This window comes from Arctopsyche grandis, chromosome 4, assembly GCF_051622035.1.
Source record: "Arctopsyche grandis isolate Sample6627 chromosome 4, ASM5162203v2, whole genome shotgun sequence".
Lineage (NCBI taxonomy): Eukaryota > Metazoa > Arthropoda > Insecta > Trichoptera > Hydropsychidae > Arctopsyche > Arctopsyche grandis.
This window is the reverse complement of record NC_135358.1, coordinates 26312241-26329890: the sequence shown is the minus strand read 5'-3', so window position 1 is coordinate 26329890 and position 17650 is coordinate 26312241. Positions and strand designations below refer to the sequence as shown.

The 17650-nt window shown below is 40.3% G+C and overlaps 1 protein-coding gene across 1 annotated transcript in view; it reads right to left on the bottom strand.

Annotated features, from left to right (window-relative positions):
- Nucleotides 1-17650, bottom strand: part of LOC143910811 (uncharacterized) — a 142131-nt gene that overhangs the window by 12045 nt on the left and 112436 nt on the right. Inside the window, exon 10 of the mRNA XM_077429407.1 lies at nucleotides 1-17623. Within this exon, the coding sequence (XP_077285533.1) occupies nucleotides 1-17623 (17623 nt within the window). The remainder of the gene's footprint in view (nucleotides 17624-17650) is intronic.

Below are 17650 nucleotides of genomic sequence, written 5' to 3'. Positions count from 1 at the left end.
CGACCTTATCGTCGACTGTTGGTTGTGGTGATGGAGCAAGTGGTGATTTCTTTCCAGCTTCCTCAATAACATCATGAGCGTGGTCTATAACTGGTGATTTTGAAGGAGACATATCAACTGCAGATTTCTTGTCATCATCATGAATCTTATCTTCGACTGTTGGTTGTGGCGAAGGAGCAAGTGGTGATTTCTTTCCAGATTCCTCAATCACATCATGAGCTTGATCTACAACCGGTGATTTTGAAGGAGAACTGTCGACTACAAATTGTTTGTCATCTTCAACAACCTTATCTTCGACTGTTGGTTGTGGCGATGGAGAAAGTGGTGATTTCTTTTCAACTTCCATAATTAAATCGTGAGGTTGCTCAACAACCGGTGATTTTGAAGGAAAACTGTCAACTACAGATTTTTTGTCATCTTCACCGACCTTATCGTCGACTGTTGGTTGTGGTGATGGAGCAAGTGGTGATTTCTTTCCAGCTTCCTCAATAACATCATGAGCGTGGTCTATAACTGGTGATTTTGAAGGAGACATATCAACTGCAGATTTCTTGTCATCATCATGAATCTTATCTTCGACTGTTGGTTGTGGCGAAGGAGCAAGTGGTGATTTCTTTCCAGCTTCCTCAATTACATCATGAACTTGGTCTACAACTGGTGATTTTGAAGGAGAACTGTCAACTACAGATTTTTTGTCATCTTCAACAACCTTATCTTCGACTGTTGGTTGTGGCGATGGAGCAAGTGGTGATTTCTTTTCAACTTCCATAATTAAATCGTGAGGTTGCTCAACAACCGGTGATTTTGAAGGAGAACTGTCAACTACAGATTTTTTGTCATCTTCAACAACCTTATCTTCGACTGTTGGTTGTGGTGATAGAGCAAGTGGTGATTTCTTTCCAGCTTCATCAATTACATCATGAGCGTGGTCTATAACTGGTGATTTTGAAGGAGACATATCAACTGCAGATTTCTTGTCATCATCATGCATCTTATCTTCGACTGTTGGTTGTGGCGATGGAGCAAGTGGTGATTTCTTTTCAACTTCCATAATTAAATCGTGAGGTTGCTCAACAACCGGTGATTTTGAAGGAGAACTGTCAACTACAGATTTTTTGTCATCTTCACCGACCTTATCGTCGACTGTTGGTTGTGGTGATGGAGCAAGTGGTGATTTCTTTCCAGCTTCCTCAATAACATCATGAGCGTGGTCTATAACTGGTGATTTTGAAGGAGACATATCAACTGCAGATTTCTTGTCATCATCATGAATCTTATCTTCGACTGTTGGTTGTGGCGAAGGAGCAAGTGGTGATTTCTTTCCAGATTCCTCAATCACATCATGAGCTTGATCTACAACCGGTGATTTTGAAGGAGAACTGTCGACTACAAATTGTTTGTCATCTTCAACAACCTTATCTTCGACTGTTGGTTGTGGCGATGGAGAAAGTGGTGATTTCTTTTCAACTTCCATAATTAAATCGTGAGGTTGCTCAACAACCGGTGATTTTGAAGGAAAACTGTCAACTACAGATTTTTTGTCATCTTCACCGACCTTATCGTCGACTGTTGGTTGTGGTGATGGAGCAAGTGGTGATTTCTTTCCAGCTTCCTCAATTACATCATGAGCGTGGTCTATAACTGGTGGTTTTGAAGGAGAACTGCCAACAACAGATTTTTTGTCATCTTCAACAACCTTATCGTCGACTGTTGGTTGTGGCGATGGAGCCAGTGGTGATTTCTTTCCAGCTTCCTCGATTTCATCTAGAGGGTGCTCTACTACAGATTTTTTGTCATCTTCAACAGCCTTGTCTTCCACTGTTGGTTGCGGCGATGGAGCAAGTGGTGATTTTTTTCCAGCTTTTTCGATTTCATCATGAGCGAGCTCTAATACCGGCGATTTTGAAGGAGACTTGTCAACTACAGATTTTTTGTCATCTTCAACAACCTTGTCTTCCACTGTTAATTGCGGCGATGGAGCAAGTGGTGATTTTTTTCCAGCTTTTTCGATTTCATCATGAGCGAGCTCTAATACCGGCGATTTTGAAGGAGACTTGTCAACTACAGATTTTTTGTCATCTTCAACAACCTTGTCTTCCACTGTTGGTTGCGGCGATGGAGCAAGTGGTGATTTTTTTCCAGCTTCCTCGATTTTATCTAGAGGGTGCTCTACTACCGGCGATTTTGATGGAGACTTGTCAACTACAGATTTTTTATCATCTTCAACAACCTTGTCATCCACTGTTGGTTGCGGCGATAAAGCATGTGGTGATTTCTTTCCAGCTTCCTCGATTTCATCTAGAGCATGCTCTACTACCGGCGATTTTGATGGAGATATGTCAACTACAATTTTTTTGTCTTCTTCAACAACCTTGTATTCCACTGTTGGTTGCGGCGATGGAGCAAGTGGTGATTTTTTTCCAGCTTCCTCGATTTCATCTAGAGGGTGCTCTACTACAGATTTTTTGTCATCTTCAACAGCCTTGTCTTCCACTGTTGGTTGCGGCGATGGAGCAAGTGGTGATTTTTTTCCTGCTTCTTCGATTTCATCATGAGCGAGCTCTAATACCGGAGATTTTGAAGGAGACTTGTCAACTACAGATTTTTTGTCATCTTCAACAACCTTGTCTTCCACTGTTGGTTGCGGCGATGGAGCAAGTGGTGATTTTTTTCCAGCTTCCTCGATTTCATCTAGAGCATGCTCTACTACCGGCGATTTTGATGGAGATATGTCAACTACAATTTTTTTGTCTTCTTCAACAACCTTGTATTCCACTGTTGGTTGCGGCGATGGAGCAAGTGGTGATTTTTTTCCAGCTTCCTCGATTTCATCTAGAGGGTGCTCTACTACAGATTTTTTGTCATCTTCAACAGCCTTGTCTTCCACTGTTGGTTGCGGCGATGGAGCAAGTGGTGATTTTTTTCCAGCTTTTTCGATTTCATCATGAGCGAGCTCTAATACCGGCGATTTTGAAGGAGACTTGTCAACTACAGATTTTTTGTCATCTTCAACAACCTTGTCTTCCACTGTTGGTTGCGGCGATGGAGCAAGTGGTGATTTTTTTCCAGCTTCCTCGATTTTATCTAGAGGGTGCTCTACTACCGGCGATTTTGATGGAGACTTGTCAACTACAGATTTTTTATCATCTTCAACAACCTTGTCATCCACTGTTGGTTGCGGCGATAAAGCATGTGGTGATTTCTTTCCAGCTTCCTCGATTTCATCTAGAGCATGCTCTACTACCGGCGATTTTGATTGAGATATGTCAACTACAATTTTTTTGTCTTCTTCAACAACCTTGTATTCCACTGTTGGTTGCGGCGATGGAGCAAGTGGTGATTTTTTTCCAGCTTCCTCGATTTCATCTAGAGGGTGCTCTACTACAGATTTTTTGTCATCTTCAACAGCCTTGTCTTCCACTGTTGGTTGCGGCGATGGAGCAAGTGGTGATTTTTTTCCAGCTTCTTCGATTTCATCATGAGCGAGCTCTAATACCGGAGATTTTGAAGGAGACTTGTCAACTACAGATTTTTTGTCATCTTCAACAACCTTGTCTTCCACTGTTGGTTGCGGCGATGGAGCAAGTGGTGATTTTTTTCCAGCTTCCTCGATTTTATCTAGAGGGTGCTCTACTACAGATTTTTTGTCATCTTCAACAGCCTTGTCTTCCACTGTTGGTTGCGGCGATGGAGCAAGTGGTGATTTCTTTCCAGCTTCCTCAATTACATCATGAGCGTGGTCTATAACTGGTGGTTTTGAAGGAGAACTGCCAACAACAGATTTTTTGTCATCTTCAACAACCTTATCGTCGACTGTTGGTTGTGGCGATGGAGCCAGTGGTGATTTCTTTCCAGCTTCCTCGATTTCATCTAGAGGGTGCTCTACTACAGATTTTTTGTCATCTTCAACAGCCTTGTCTTCCACTGTTGGTTGCGGCGATGGAGCAAGTGGTGATTTTTTTCCAGCTTTTTCGATTTCATCATGAGCGAGCTCTAATACCGGCGATTTTGAAGGAGACTTGTCAACTACAGATTTTTTGTCATCTTCAACAACCTTGTCTTCCACTGTTGGTTGCGGCGATGGAGCAAGTGGTGATTTTTTTCCAGCTTCCTCGATTTTATCTAGAGGGTGCTCTACTACAGATTTTTTGTCATCTTCAACAGCCTTGTCTTCCACTGTTGGTTGCGGCGATGGAGCAAGTGGTGATTTTTTTCCAGCTTTTTCGATTTCATCATGAGCGAGCTCTAATACCGGTGATTTTGAAGGAGACTTGTCAACTACAGATTTTTTGTCATCTTCAACAACCTTGTCTTCCACTGTTGGTTGCGGCGATGGAGCAAGTGGTGATTTTTTTCCAGCTTCCTCGATTTTATCTAGAGGGTGCTCTACTACCGGCGATTTTGATGGAGACTTGTCAACTACAGATTTTTTCTCATCTTCAACAACCTTTTCATCTACTGTTGGTTGCGGCGATGGAGCAAGTGGTGATTTTTTTCCAGCTTCCTCGATTTCATTTAGAGGGTGCTCTACTACCGGCGATTTATATGTAGATATGTCTACTACAGATTTTTTGTCATCTTCAACAGCCTTGTCTTCCACTGTTGGTTGCGGCGATGGAGCAAGTGGTGATTTTTTTCCAGCTTCCTCGATTTCATCTAGAGGATGCTCTACTACCGGCGATTTTGATGGAGATATGTCAACTACAGATTTTTTATCATCTTCAACAACCTTTTCATCTACTGTTGGTTGCGGCGATGGAGCAAGTGGTGATTTTTTTCCAGCTTCCTCGATTTCATCTAGAGGGTGCTCTACTACCGGCGATTTTGAAGGAGACTTGTCAACTACAGATTTTTTGTCATCTTCAACAACCTTGTCTTCCACTGTTGGTTGCGGCGATGGAGCAAGTGGTGATTTTTTTCCAGCATCCTCGATTTCATCTAGAGGCTGCTCTACTACAGATTTTTTGTCATCTTCAACAACCTTGTCTTCCACTGTTGGTTGCGGCGATGGAGCAAGTAGTGATTTTTTTCCAGCTTCCTCGATTTCATCTAGAAGGTGCTCTACTACCGGCGATTTTGATGGAGATATGTCAACTAAAGTTTTTTTGTCATCCTCAACAACCTTGTCTTCCACTGTTGGTTGCGGCGATGGAGCAAGTGGTGATTTTTTTCCAGCTTCCTCGATTTCATCTAGAAGGTGCTCTACTACAGATTTTTTGTCATCTTCAACAGCCTTGTCTTCCACTGTTGGTTGCGGCGATGGAGCAAGTGGTGATATTTTTCCAGCTTCCTCGATTTCATCTAGAAGGTGCTCTACTACAGATTTTTTGTCTTCTTCAACAGCCTTGTCTTCCACTGTTGGTTGCGGCGATGGAGCAAGTGGTGATTTTTTTCCAGCTTCCTCGATTTCATCTTGAGGGTGCTCTACTACCGGCGATTTTGATGGAGATATGTCAACTACAGATATTTTGTCATCTTCAACAGCCTTGTCATCCACTGTTGGTTGCGGCGACAAAGCAAGTGGTGATGTCTTTACAACTTCCTCAATTTCTTCATGAGGGTGCTCTATTTCCGGCGATTTGGATTCAGACTTGCCAACTACAGATTTTTTGTCATCTTCAACAACCTTGTCTTCCACTGTTGGTTGCGGCGATGGAGCAAGTGGTGATTTTTTTCCAGCTTCCTCGATTTCATCTAGAGGGTGCTCTACTACAGATTTTTTGTCATCTTCAACAGCCTTGTCTTCCACTGTTGGTTGCGGCAATAGAGCAAGTGGTGATTTTTTTCCAGCTTCTTCGATTTCATCTAGAGGATGCTCCATTACCGGCGATTTTGATGGAGACTTGTCAACTACAGATTTTTTCTCATCCTCAACAAACTTGTCTTCCACTGTTGGTTGCGGCGATGGAGCAAGTGGTGTTTTTTTTCCATCTTCCTCGATTTCATCAAGAGGATGCTCCACTACCGGCGATTTTGATGGAGACATGTCAACTACAGATTTTTTATCATCTTCAACAACCTTGTCATCCACTGTTGGTTGCGGTGATAAAGCATGTGGTGATGTCTTTCCAGCTTCCTCAATTTCTTCATGAGGGTGTTCTGCAACCGGCGATTTTGATGGAGACTTGTCACCTACAGATATTTTCTCATCCTCAACAACCTTGTCTTCCACTGTTGGTTGTGGCGATGGAGCAAGTGGTGATTTTTTTCCAGCTTCCTCGATTTCATCTAGAGGGTGCTCTACTACCGGCGATTTATATGAAGATATGTCTACTACAGATTTTTTGTCATCTTCAACAGCCTTGTCTTCCACTGTTGGTTTCGGCGATGTAGCAAGTGGTGATTTTTTTCCAGCTTCCTCGATTTCATCTAGAGGGTGCTCTACTACCGGCGATTTTGATGGAGATATGTCAACTACAGATTTTTTATCATCTTCAACAACCTTTTCATCTACTGTTGGTTGCGGCGATGGAGCAAGTGGTGATTTTTTTCCAGCTTCCTCGATTTCATTTAGAGGGTGCTCTACTACCGGCGATTTATATGTAGATATGTCTACTACAGATTTTTTGACATCTTCAACAGCCTTGTCTTCCACTGTTGGTTGCGGCGATGGAGCAAGTGGTGATTTTTTTCCAGCTTCCTCGATTTCATCTAGAGGATGCTCTACTACCGGCGATTTTGATGGAGATATGTCAACTACAGATTTTTTATCATCTTCAACAACCTTTTCATCTACTGTTGGTTGCGGCGATGGAGCAAGTGGTGATTTTTTTCCAGCTTCCTCGATTTCATCTAGAGGGTGCTCTACTACCGGCGATTTTGAAGGAGACTTGTCAACTACAGATTTTTTGTCATCTTCAACAACCTTGTCTTCCACTGTTGGTTGCGGCGATGGAGCAAGTGGTGATTTTTTTCCAGCATCCTCGATTTCATCTAGAGGCTGCTCTTCTACAGATTTTTTGTCATCTTCAACAACCTTGTCTTCCACTGTTGGTTGCGGCGATGGAGCAAGTAGTGATTTTTTTCCAGCTTCCTCGATTTCATCTAGAATGTGCTCTACTACCGGCGATTTTGATGGAGATATGTCAACTACAGATTTTTTATCATCTTCAACAACCTTTTCATCTACTGTTGGTTGTGGCGATGGAGCAAGTGGTGATTTTTTTCCAGCTTCCTCGATTTCATCTAGAGGGTGCTCTACTACCGGCGATTTATATGAAGATATGTCTACTACAGATTTTTTGTCATCTTCAACAGCCTTGTCTTCCACTGTTGGTTTCGGCGATGTAGCAAGTGGTGATTTTTTTCCAGCTTCCTCGATTTCATCTAGAGGGTGCTCTACTACCGGCGATTTTGATGGAGATATGTCAACTACAGATATGTCTACTACAGATTTTTTGACATCTTCAACAGCCTTGTCTTCCACTGTTGGTTGCGGCGATGGAGCAAGTGGTGATGTCTTTACAACTTCCTCAATTTCTTCATGAGGGTGCTCTACTACCGGCGATTTTGATGGAGATATGTCAACTACAGATTTTTTATCATCTTCAACAACCTTTTCATCTACTGTTGGTTGCGGCGATGGAGCAAGTGGTGATATTTTGCCAGCTTCCTCGAATATATCTAGAGGGTGCTCTACTACCGGCGATTTTGAAGGAGACTTGTCAACTACAGATTTTTTGTCATCTTCAACAACCTTGTCTTCCACTGTTGGTTGCGGCGATGGAGCAAGTGGTGATTTTTTTCCAGCTTCTTCAATTTCATCATGAGCGAGCTCTAATACCGGCGATTTTGATGGAGACTTGTCAACTACAGATCTTTTATAATCTTCAATAACCTTGTCTTCCACTGTTGGTTGTGGCGATGGAGCGAGTGGTGATTTTTTTCCAGCTTCTTCGATTTCATCATGAGCGAGCTCTAATACCGGCGATTTTGATGGAGATATGTCAACTACAGATTTTTTATCATCTTCAACAACCTTTTCATCCACTGTTGGTTGCGGCGATTGAGCAAGTGGTGATTTTTTGCCAGCTTCCTCGATTATATCTAGAGGGTGCTCTTCTACCGGCGATTTTGATGGAGATATGTCAACTACAGATTTTTTATCATCTTCAACAACCTTGTCTTCCACTGTTGGTTGCGGCGATGGAGCAAGTGGTGATTTTTTTCCAGCTTCTTCAATTTCATCATGAGCGAGCTCTAATACCGGCGATTTTGATGGAGACTTGTCAACTACAGATCTTTTATCATCTTCAATAACCTTGTCTTCCACTGTTGGTTGTGGCGATGGAGCGAGTGGTGATTTTTTTCCAGCTTCTTCGATTTCATCATGAGCGAGCTCTAATACCGGCGATTTTGATGGAGATATGTCAACTACAGATTTTTTATCATCTTCAACAACCTTTTCATCCACTGTTGGTTGCGGCGATTGAGCAAGTGGTGATTTTTTGCCAGCTTCCTCGATTATATCTAGAGGGTGCTCTTCTACCGGCGATTTTGATGGAGATATGTCAACTACAGATTTTTTATCATCTTCAACAACCTTGTCTTCCACTGTTGGTTGCGGCGATGGAGCAAGTGGTGATTTTTTTCCAGCTTCTTCAATTTCATCATGAGCGAGCTCTAATACCGGCGATTTTGATGGAGACTTGTCAACTACAGATCTTTTATCATCTTCAATAACCTTGTCTTCCACTGTTGGTTGTGGCGATGGAGCGAGTGGTGATTTTTTTCCAGCTTCTTCGATTTCATCATGAGCGAGCTCTAATACCGGCGATTTTGATGGAGATATGTCAACTACAGATTTTTTATCATCTTCAACAACCTTTTCATCCACTGTTGGTTGCGGCGATTGAGCAAGTGGTGATTTTTTGCCAGCTTCCTCGATTATATCTAGAGGGTGCTCTTCTACCGGCGATTTTGATGGAGATATGTCAACTACAGATTTTTTATCATCTTCAACAACCTTGTCTTCCACTGTTGGTTGCGGCGATGGAGCAAGTGGTGATTTTTTTCCAGCTTCTTCAATTTCATCATGAGCAAGCTCTAATACCGGCGATTTTGATGGAGACTTGTCAACTACAGATCTTTTATCATCTTCAATAACCTTGTCTTCCACTGTTGGTTGTGGCGATGGAGCGAGTGGTGATTTTTTTCCAGCTTCTTCGATTTCATCATGAGCGAGCTCTAATACCGGCGATTTTGATGGAGATATGTCAACTACAGATTTTTTATCATCTTCAACAACCTTTTCATCCACTGTTGGTTGCGGCGATTGAGCAAGTGGTGATTTTTTTCCAGCGTCCTCGATTTCATCTAGAGGGTGCTCTTCTACCGGCGATTTTGATGGAGACTTGTCAACTATAGATTTTTTATCATCTTCAACAACCTTGTCATCCACTGTTGGTTGCGGTGATAAAGCATGTGGTGATGTCTTTCCAGCTTCCTCAATTTCTTCATGGGGGTGTTCTCCTACCGGCGATTTTGATGGAGACTTGTCAACTACAGATTTTTTCTCATCCTCAACAACCTTGTCTTCCACTGTTGGATGCGGCGATGGAGCAAGTGGTGATTTTTTTCCAGCTTCTTCGATTTCATCATGAGCGAGCTCTAATACCGGCGATTTTGATGGAGACTTGTCAAATACAGATTTTTTGTCATCTTCAACAACCTTGTCTTCCACTGTTAGTTGCGGCGATAAAGCAAGTGGTGATTTTTTTCCAGCTTCCTCGATTTCATCATAAGTTTTCTCTTCAACTGGTGAAGTAGGTTTGTCGACGGCAAATTCCTTTTTATCTTCATCAACCTTGTCTTCCACTGTTGGTTGCGGTGATGTTGCAAGTGTTGATTTCTTTATAGTTTCGGTCATTGCCTCACTATCTTTTTGTACAGCAGGTGATTTGGATTGCAATGCTTCAACAACTGGTAATTTGTCTTCTTCGTCAGCAACTTCCTGTTTAAGAGATGCCACAGGTGATGCGGCCACTGGAGATTTCTTCCCAGCCTCGTGAATCTCATCATGGGCTTGTTCAACAATTGGCGATTTTGATGGAGAACTGTCAACGATTGATTTTTTGTTATCCTTGTCTTCTAATATTGGTTCCGGTGATGTAGCAAGTGGCGATTTTAGTCCAGCTTTCTCAATTTCTGTAATTGTATCACTATCTTTCTCAACAGCAGGTGATTTTGATTGCAGTGTTTCAACTTCAGGTAATTTGTCTTCTTCGTCAACAAGTTCTTGTTTAAGAGACAGCACAGGTGAAGCGGTTACTGGAGATTTCTTTCCAGCCTCGTGAATCTCTACATGGGCTTGTTCAACAATTGGCGATTTTGATGGAGCACTGTCAATGATTGATTTTTTGTCATCATCAACAACCTTGTCTTCTACTGTTGGTTGTGGCGATGTGGCAAGTGGCAATTTCTTACCAGCTTCCTCAATTTCTTTGATTGCATCACCATCTTTCTCTACAGTAGGTGACTTTAATTGCAATGGTTCAACTTCAGTTAATTTGTCTTCTTCGTCAGCAACTTTCTGTTCAATAGACAGCACAGGTGACGCGGATATTGGAGATTTCTTCCCAGCCTCGTGAATCTCATCATGGGTTTGTTCAACAATTGGCGATTTTGATGGAGCACTGTCAACGATTGATTTTTTGTCATCCTCAACAACCTTGTCTTCTACTGTTGGTTGTGGCGATGGAGCAAGTGGCAATTTCTTTCCAGCCTCCTCAATTTCTTTGATTGCATCACCATCCTTCTCTACAACAGGTGACTTTGATTGCAATGTTTCAACTTCAGGTAATTCGTCTTCTTCGTCAGCAACCTCCTGTTTAAGAGATATCACAGATGAAGCAGCTACTGGAGATTTCTTTCCAGCCTCGTGAATCTCATCATGGGTTTGTTCAACAATTGGTGATTTTGATGGAGAACTGTCAACGATTGATTTTTTGTCATCCTCAACAACCTTGTCTTCTACTGTTGGTTGTGGCGATGGAGCAAGTGGCAATTTCTTACCAGTTTCGTCAATTTCTTTGATTGCATCACCATCCTTCTCCATAACAGGTGACTTTGATTGCAATGTTTCAACTTCAGGTAATTCGTCTTCTTCGTCAGCAACCTCCTGTTTAAGAGATATCACCGATGAAGCAGCTACTGGAGATTTCTTTCCAGCCTCGTGAATCTCATCATGGGCTTGTTCAACAATTGGTGATTTTGATGGAGAGCTGTCAACGATTGATTTTTTGTCATCCTCAACAACCTTGTCTTCTACTGTTGGTTGTCGCGATGGAGCAAGTGGCAATTTCTTACCAGTTTCGTCAATTTCTTTGATTGCATCACCATCCTTCTCTACAACAGGTGACTTTGATTGCAATGTTTCAACTTCAGGTAATTCGTCTTCTTCGTCAGCAACCTCCTGTTTAAGAGATATCACCGATGAAGCAGCTACTGGAGATTTCTTTCCAGCCTCGTGAATCTCATCATGGGCTTGTTCAACAATTGGTGATTTTGATGGAGAACTGTCAACGATTGATTTTTTGTCATCCTCAACAACCTTTTCTTCTACTGTTGATTGTAGCGATGGAGCAAGTGGCAATTTCTTTCCAGCTTCCTCAATTTCTTTGATTGCATCACCATCCTTCTCTACAACAGGTGACTTTGATTGCAATGTTTCAACTTCAGGTAATTCGTCTTCTTCGTCAGCAACCTCCTGTTTAAGAGATATCACAGATGAAGCAGCTACTGGAGATTTCTTTCCAGCCTCGTGAATCTCATCATGGGTTTGTTCAACAATTGGTGATTTTGATGGAGAACTGTCAACGATTGATTTTTTGTCATCCTCAACAACCTTGTCTTCTACTGTTGGTTGTGGCGATGGAGCAAGTGGCAATTTCTTACCAGTTTCGTCAATTTCTTTGATTGCATCACCATCCTTCTCTACAACAGGTGACTTTGATTGCAATGTTTCAACTTCAGGTAATTCGTCTTCTTCGTCAGCAACCTCCTGTTTAAGAGATATCACCGATGAAGCAGCTACTGGAGATTTCTTTCCAGCCTCGTGAATCTCATCATGGGCTTGTTCAACAATTGATGATTTTGATGGAGAACTGTCAACGATTGATTTTTTGTCATCCTCAACAATTTTGTCTTCTACTGTTGATTGTGGCGATGGAGCAAGTGGCAATTTCTTTCCAGCTTCCTGAATTTCTTTGATTGCATCACCATCCTTCTCTACAACAGGTGACTTTGATTGCAATGTTTCAACTTCATGTAATTTGTCTTCTTCGTCAGCAACCTCCTGTTTAAGAGATATCACAGATGAAGCAGCTACTGGAGATTTCTTTCCAGCCTCGTGAATCTCATCATGGGCTTGTTCAACAATTGGTGATTTTGATGGAGAACTATCAACGATTGATTTTTTGTCATCCTCAACAACCTTGTCTTCTACTGTTGGTTGTGGCGATGGAGCAAGTGGCAATTTCTTACCAGTTTCGTCAATTTCTTTGATTGCATCACCATCCTTCTCTACAACAGGTGACTTTGATTGCAATGTTTCAACTTCAGGTAATTCGTCTTCTTCGTCAGCAACCTCCTGTTTAAGAGATATCACCGATGAAGCAGCTACTGGAGATTTCTTTCCAGCCTCGTGAATCTCATCATGGGCTTGTTCAACAGTTGGTGATTTTGATGGAGAACTGTCAACGATTGATTTTTTGTCATCCTCAACAACCTTTTCTTCTACTGTTGATTGTAGCGATGGAGGAAGTGGCAATTTCTTTCCAGCTTCCTCAATTTCTTTGATTGCATCACCATCCTTCTCTACAACAGGTGACTTTGATTGCAATGTTTCAACTTCATGTAATTTGTCTTCTTCGTCAGCAACCTCCTGTTTAAGAGATATCACAGATGAAGCAGCTACTGGAGATTTCTTTCCAGCCTCGTGAATCTCATCATGGGCTTGTTCAACAATTGGTGATTTTGATGGAGCACTGTCAATGATTGATTTTTTGTCATCATCAACAACCTTGTCTTTTTCTGTTGGTTGTGGCGATGGAGCAAGTGGCAATTTCTTTCCAGCTTCCTCAATTTCTTTGATTGTATCACCATCCGTCTCTACAGCAGGTGACTTTGATTGCAATTTTTCAACTTCAGGTAATTTGTCTTCTTCGTCAGCATCCTCCTGCTTAAGAGATATCACAGATGAAACAGCTTCTGGAGATTTCTTCCCAGCCTCGTGAATCTCATCATGGGCTTGTTCAACAATTGGCGATTTTGAAGGAGACCTGTCAATGATTGATTTTTTGTCATCCTCAACAAACTTGTCTTCTACTGTTGGTTTTGGCGATGGAAGTGATTGCTTTGCAGTTTCGGTAATTATTTCACCATCTTTCTCTTCAACAGGAGATTTTGAAAGCAAAGTTTCAACTTCTGGTATTTTGTTTTCTTCGTCAGGAATTTCTTGTTTAAGAGACAGCATGGGTGACGCGGCTACTGTCGATTTCTTCCCATCCTCGTGAATTTCATCATCGGCTTGTTCAACAACTGGTGATGTGGACGGAAATTCGTCAACTGCAGATTTTCTATCATCGTCAACAACCTTTTCTTCTACTGTTGGTTGCGGTGATGGAGAAAGTGGTGATTTCTTTCCAGGTTCCTCAATTACATCATGAGCTTGGTCTACAACTGCTGATTTCGAAGGAGAACTATCAACTGCAGATTTTTTGTCTTCTTCAAAAATCTTGTCTTCTACTGTTGCTTTGGGTGATGAAAGAACTGGTAACTTCATTGCAGTTTCCCCAATTTCATCATGAGCTTGGTCTACAACTGGTGATTTTTTAGGAGACCTATCAACTGCAGATTTTTTGTCATCATCATCAATCTTATCTTCTACTGTTGCTAGAGGTGATGTAGCAAGTGGTGACTTCTTTCCAGCTTCCTCAATTTCGCCATGAGCTTGGTCTACAACTGGTGATTTTGAAGGAAATTCTTCAACTGAAGATTTTCTATCATCTTGAACAACCTTGTCTTCGACTGTTGTTTGCGGTGATGGAGCAAGTGGTGATTTCTTTCCAGCGTCCTCAATCTTATCACCAGAGGTAAAGGTTGTGTCTGCAGGCTTAGCATGCTCTTTTTGAACTTTTTCTTCATCTTGTTTTTGTAGTGTATCTAATTTTTCTGATGAAACACTGTGTCTTATTTGTATTTCTTCAGAACATGTATCTCCTGGTATCGGTGATATACTTGGCGATGGTGTTTTTTCATCAACTATATGTGATATTTTTCCATTCCCAACGATTTCTGTAGATGATAAAACGTTTTCTTGTATATCAGTGGAAGTTTCCGTTATGATAAGTTTATCACAAATTCCCTTATCAATGGTAACTAATTGAAATTCTGAAACATTGTCGTCTGATTCAAGTATTTCTTTGGTTATTTCATGCTTTTGACTATCTTCAGTTTTGTCTAATGGTGACAAACTTCTCGAAGAAAAATCAGTCGGGGTGTCTATTTTTTGTATTGGAGACAAGCAGGGTGACTTTTTATTTATTAATTCGTTTTCGAGAGTGGAGTCTTTTTGCACTTTTTCAGAAATTGTTTGAATAAGTTCCTCAACGCTTTGTTTAACATCATTGCTCTTTATTGATAGATCTCGTGTTTCGTATTCTTTTTCAGGAGAATATTTAGAAGGCAATTTTTCACTATCAATATCCTCCGGCAGATGTGGTTGAATAACATTTATTTTCTCTGGGATACTTTCATCGTCAGTTAGTGATTCAATGTGTTGTTTATCCTTTTCAATTGAGGGTGTGTCGGTAGTAGTAATTACGTCAACGGGCATCTGTGTATCTGGTAATGGAGATATTGATGTTGATTTTGAAATAGGTTTTGGTTTTTGAATTTTGGTATCTTCTGTTTCTTCTTCAAAAATTTGGTCGTCCGTTTCAGTTATCAGTTTATCAGTTATTTCTTCGTCAATTTTTGTGTCTTGTTTTACAAAAGATGATTCGATTTGAGATTGTTGTTCAATAATAGTGGTAGAATCTTGTTTTTCAACAGTTTTCGATTCTTCAACATATTTGTCGTAAATATCTGTTTTTTGAATGGATTCTGATTTTAAAGAAGACACTGTTTCGATGACTTCTTTATCCGTATCTGTTACTGATAAAATAGGAGTTATTTTAGAAATTACTTCTTTTTGTTTAGTTTCTTTTATCGGTGATGTAGAAATTCTTTCAGAAATAGAGATTTCTAGGGAATCAGCTGTTATTTGGGATATTTCTTTAGAAATATCTATTTCAGTGATTTTTTCCGAATCCTTAGGAAGTGTTATACCAGATAATATTTTTGGCATTTCTTCATCTTCTGTGGAAATAGATAATTTCTTGAAAGACTCTGTATCTAATTCTGTCGATAAGACTTTTTCTGTTATTTCTTTTTCTGTTAATGAAATTGACCCAACAGATTTATTTGAAAACTCTTCAATATTATAAGCTACTTCTTTTTTGGAATCTAGTGATACTGCATCTTTGGTATGTGTAGGAGATTTAGAATCCATTTTATAATCATCAGTAAGAGCCGTCGTAATTATATTGTCGTCTATAGGTGATATTCTTGGAGATGTTGTTTTTTGAATAAACTCTGACTCTTCATCTACCTCTAAGGGTGGTGATGCAGAGGGTGATAATCTTTCAATGGGAGAAATAGTCGGAATCGAAGGTACTACTGAAGCTGATTTTGGATGTGGAGAAACACTTTTTGGAGTAGTTTCTTTCGAGCCTTCCCTGTCGTTAATTGCAGGTGATTTTTCATCCATGATTTCACTAATTTTTTCGGACTCGTCGATTGATATTTTATGCTTCATAAAATCTTGTTCTGTTAACGATGTTATTTTTGAAACTTCTGTTTCTGTAGTAAGAATATCTACTATTTTTGAGGTTTCAGTAGTAGTTTGCATATGCTCCGTAAGGTCCACTTGTTTTGATTCGTCAGTTATTACTTCTTTTTTCATTGATATTATACCTTCGATTGATTTTGGCCGTTCGTGTTCATCTAAAATAGGAGAACTTTTACTTGACGCCGTATCTTTGTGGAGCTCTCTTTCTAATGATGGTGAACTATCTCGTGATATTTCGTCAGCAGTTGTTAAATCTCTCGTAATTTCTTGTTCCGAAACTGATGAAATCTTATCGCGTGTTTCTGATTCAAATTTATCTTTTACGGGTGATTGTTTTTCACTAAGCGGTTGTTTGTCATCAATTTCAAATTCTTCTTTTTCAGGTGATTTAGCAGGAGATACTTTATCTTCATGTTTAGGCTCAATAGTGTCATCTTTATAAACCTTGATTTCAGTAATAGACGTAATATCGTAAGTTTTCTTTTCGTCATCTCTTAATTCAGATGCTATTTTTGAATGCACATCATCAGTGTCTGTGGCTTCTTGTAAATATTTTTCTATATGCGGAGATGTTGGTTCATCTTGTTTTTCTTTCTCTGTTTCCAATTCATCTAAATATTTTTCATGAATTTTTGGAATTGGCGAAATTGCCGGCGAAATTTTCGTTGCGTTTGTATCCGTCACTACAAAATCTTTTTGTGAAAGAGTTTCAGATTTGGCCGGTGGTATTTCAAAAGGTTCAGAGGGGGCTTTCGAATCTCCTATTATAGACTTTGAAGACACTATATCTAGTGATTTTTCTGACACTTCTTCGGTTATTTTTTTAATTTCATCATGTTCGTCTTCTATATGTACACTTTCTATTGTTTCGATTTTATATGTGTCATCTATAGGTACGGATCTTTTCTTAATTGTATGTTCTTGTTTAATTGGATACTCGTCTTTTCCTAATGGACTTTGGGATGGCTCAATGTCATCATATCTGTACGTTAAATCAACAGTCGACGCAGGTGAAGACGGTTTCGATGTTTTAAACTCCGTTATATCAATGGAAGATTTTTCAGATGTAACCGATTCCCTTTCAGTAATTTCATCTGATAAAAGTGGTGACTTTGGTGGTGATCTTTCACTTCTTTTTAATTCATCAATATAATCTTCTTTTTGTTCTAAATCAGCAGCTGTAACTGATTCAAAAGAAAGTTTCCTTTTAAATTCTGTTTCATTTTCCAATACGACTTCCATCGCAGAAGTATCTTTTTCTATTTCGTTTGTTGTCACTCGGGTGGGAGACATTGTCAGGGATGTAACATTCGTTTTTTCGACATCATCTATAACTGGTGTGATGTCTTTTGTTTTTGGAGATTTAGCCAATTCATCTTCTTCTGAAACAGAGTCAGATGGCTTAATCTTTGTGTCAAGTTCTATTTCTAATCCACCATCTTCGCTACTTGTCGTGACGAGCATGCGTTGAACCCCAAATGGCTTTTGTGGTCCATCTTCATCTATTGCTGGTTGAACATGTTCCTGAGTGTCGACGTCTTTTTCTTCTGATTCGTCTAACTGCTCTTCCTTTTCTTTCGGTTTCATTGGTAACAAGGTAGGGCTAGTTTTTCCTGATAATATTTCTGGTATTATTTCTTCTAAACTCTTATCGGACTTCAATACTTCTGCAACATTGGCAACAATTTTCCGAACATCTATTTCAGATCGAATGGCGGTTGTCTTCAATAGCTCAAAATTTTCATTTTCCATTGTTTT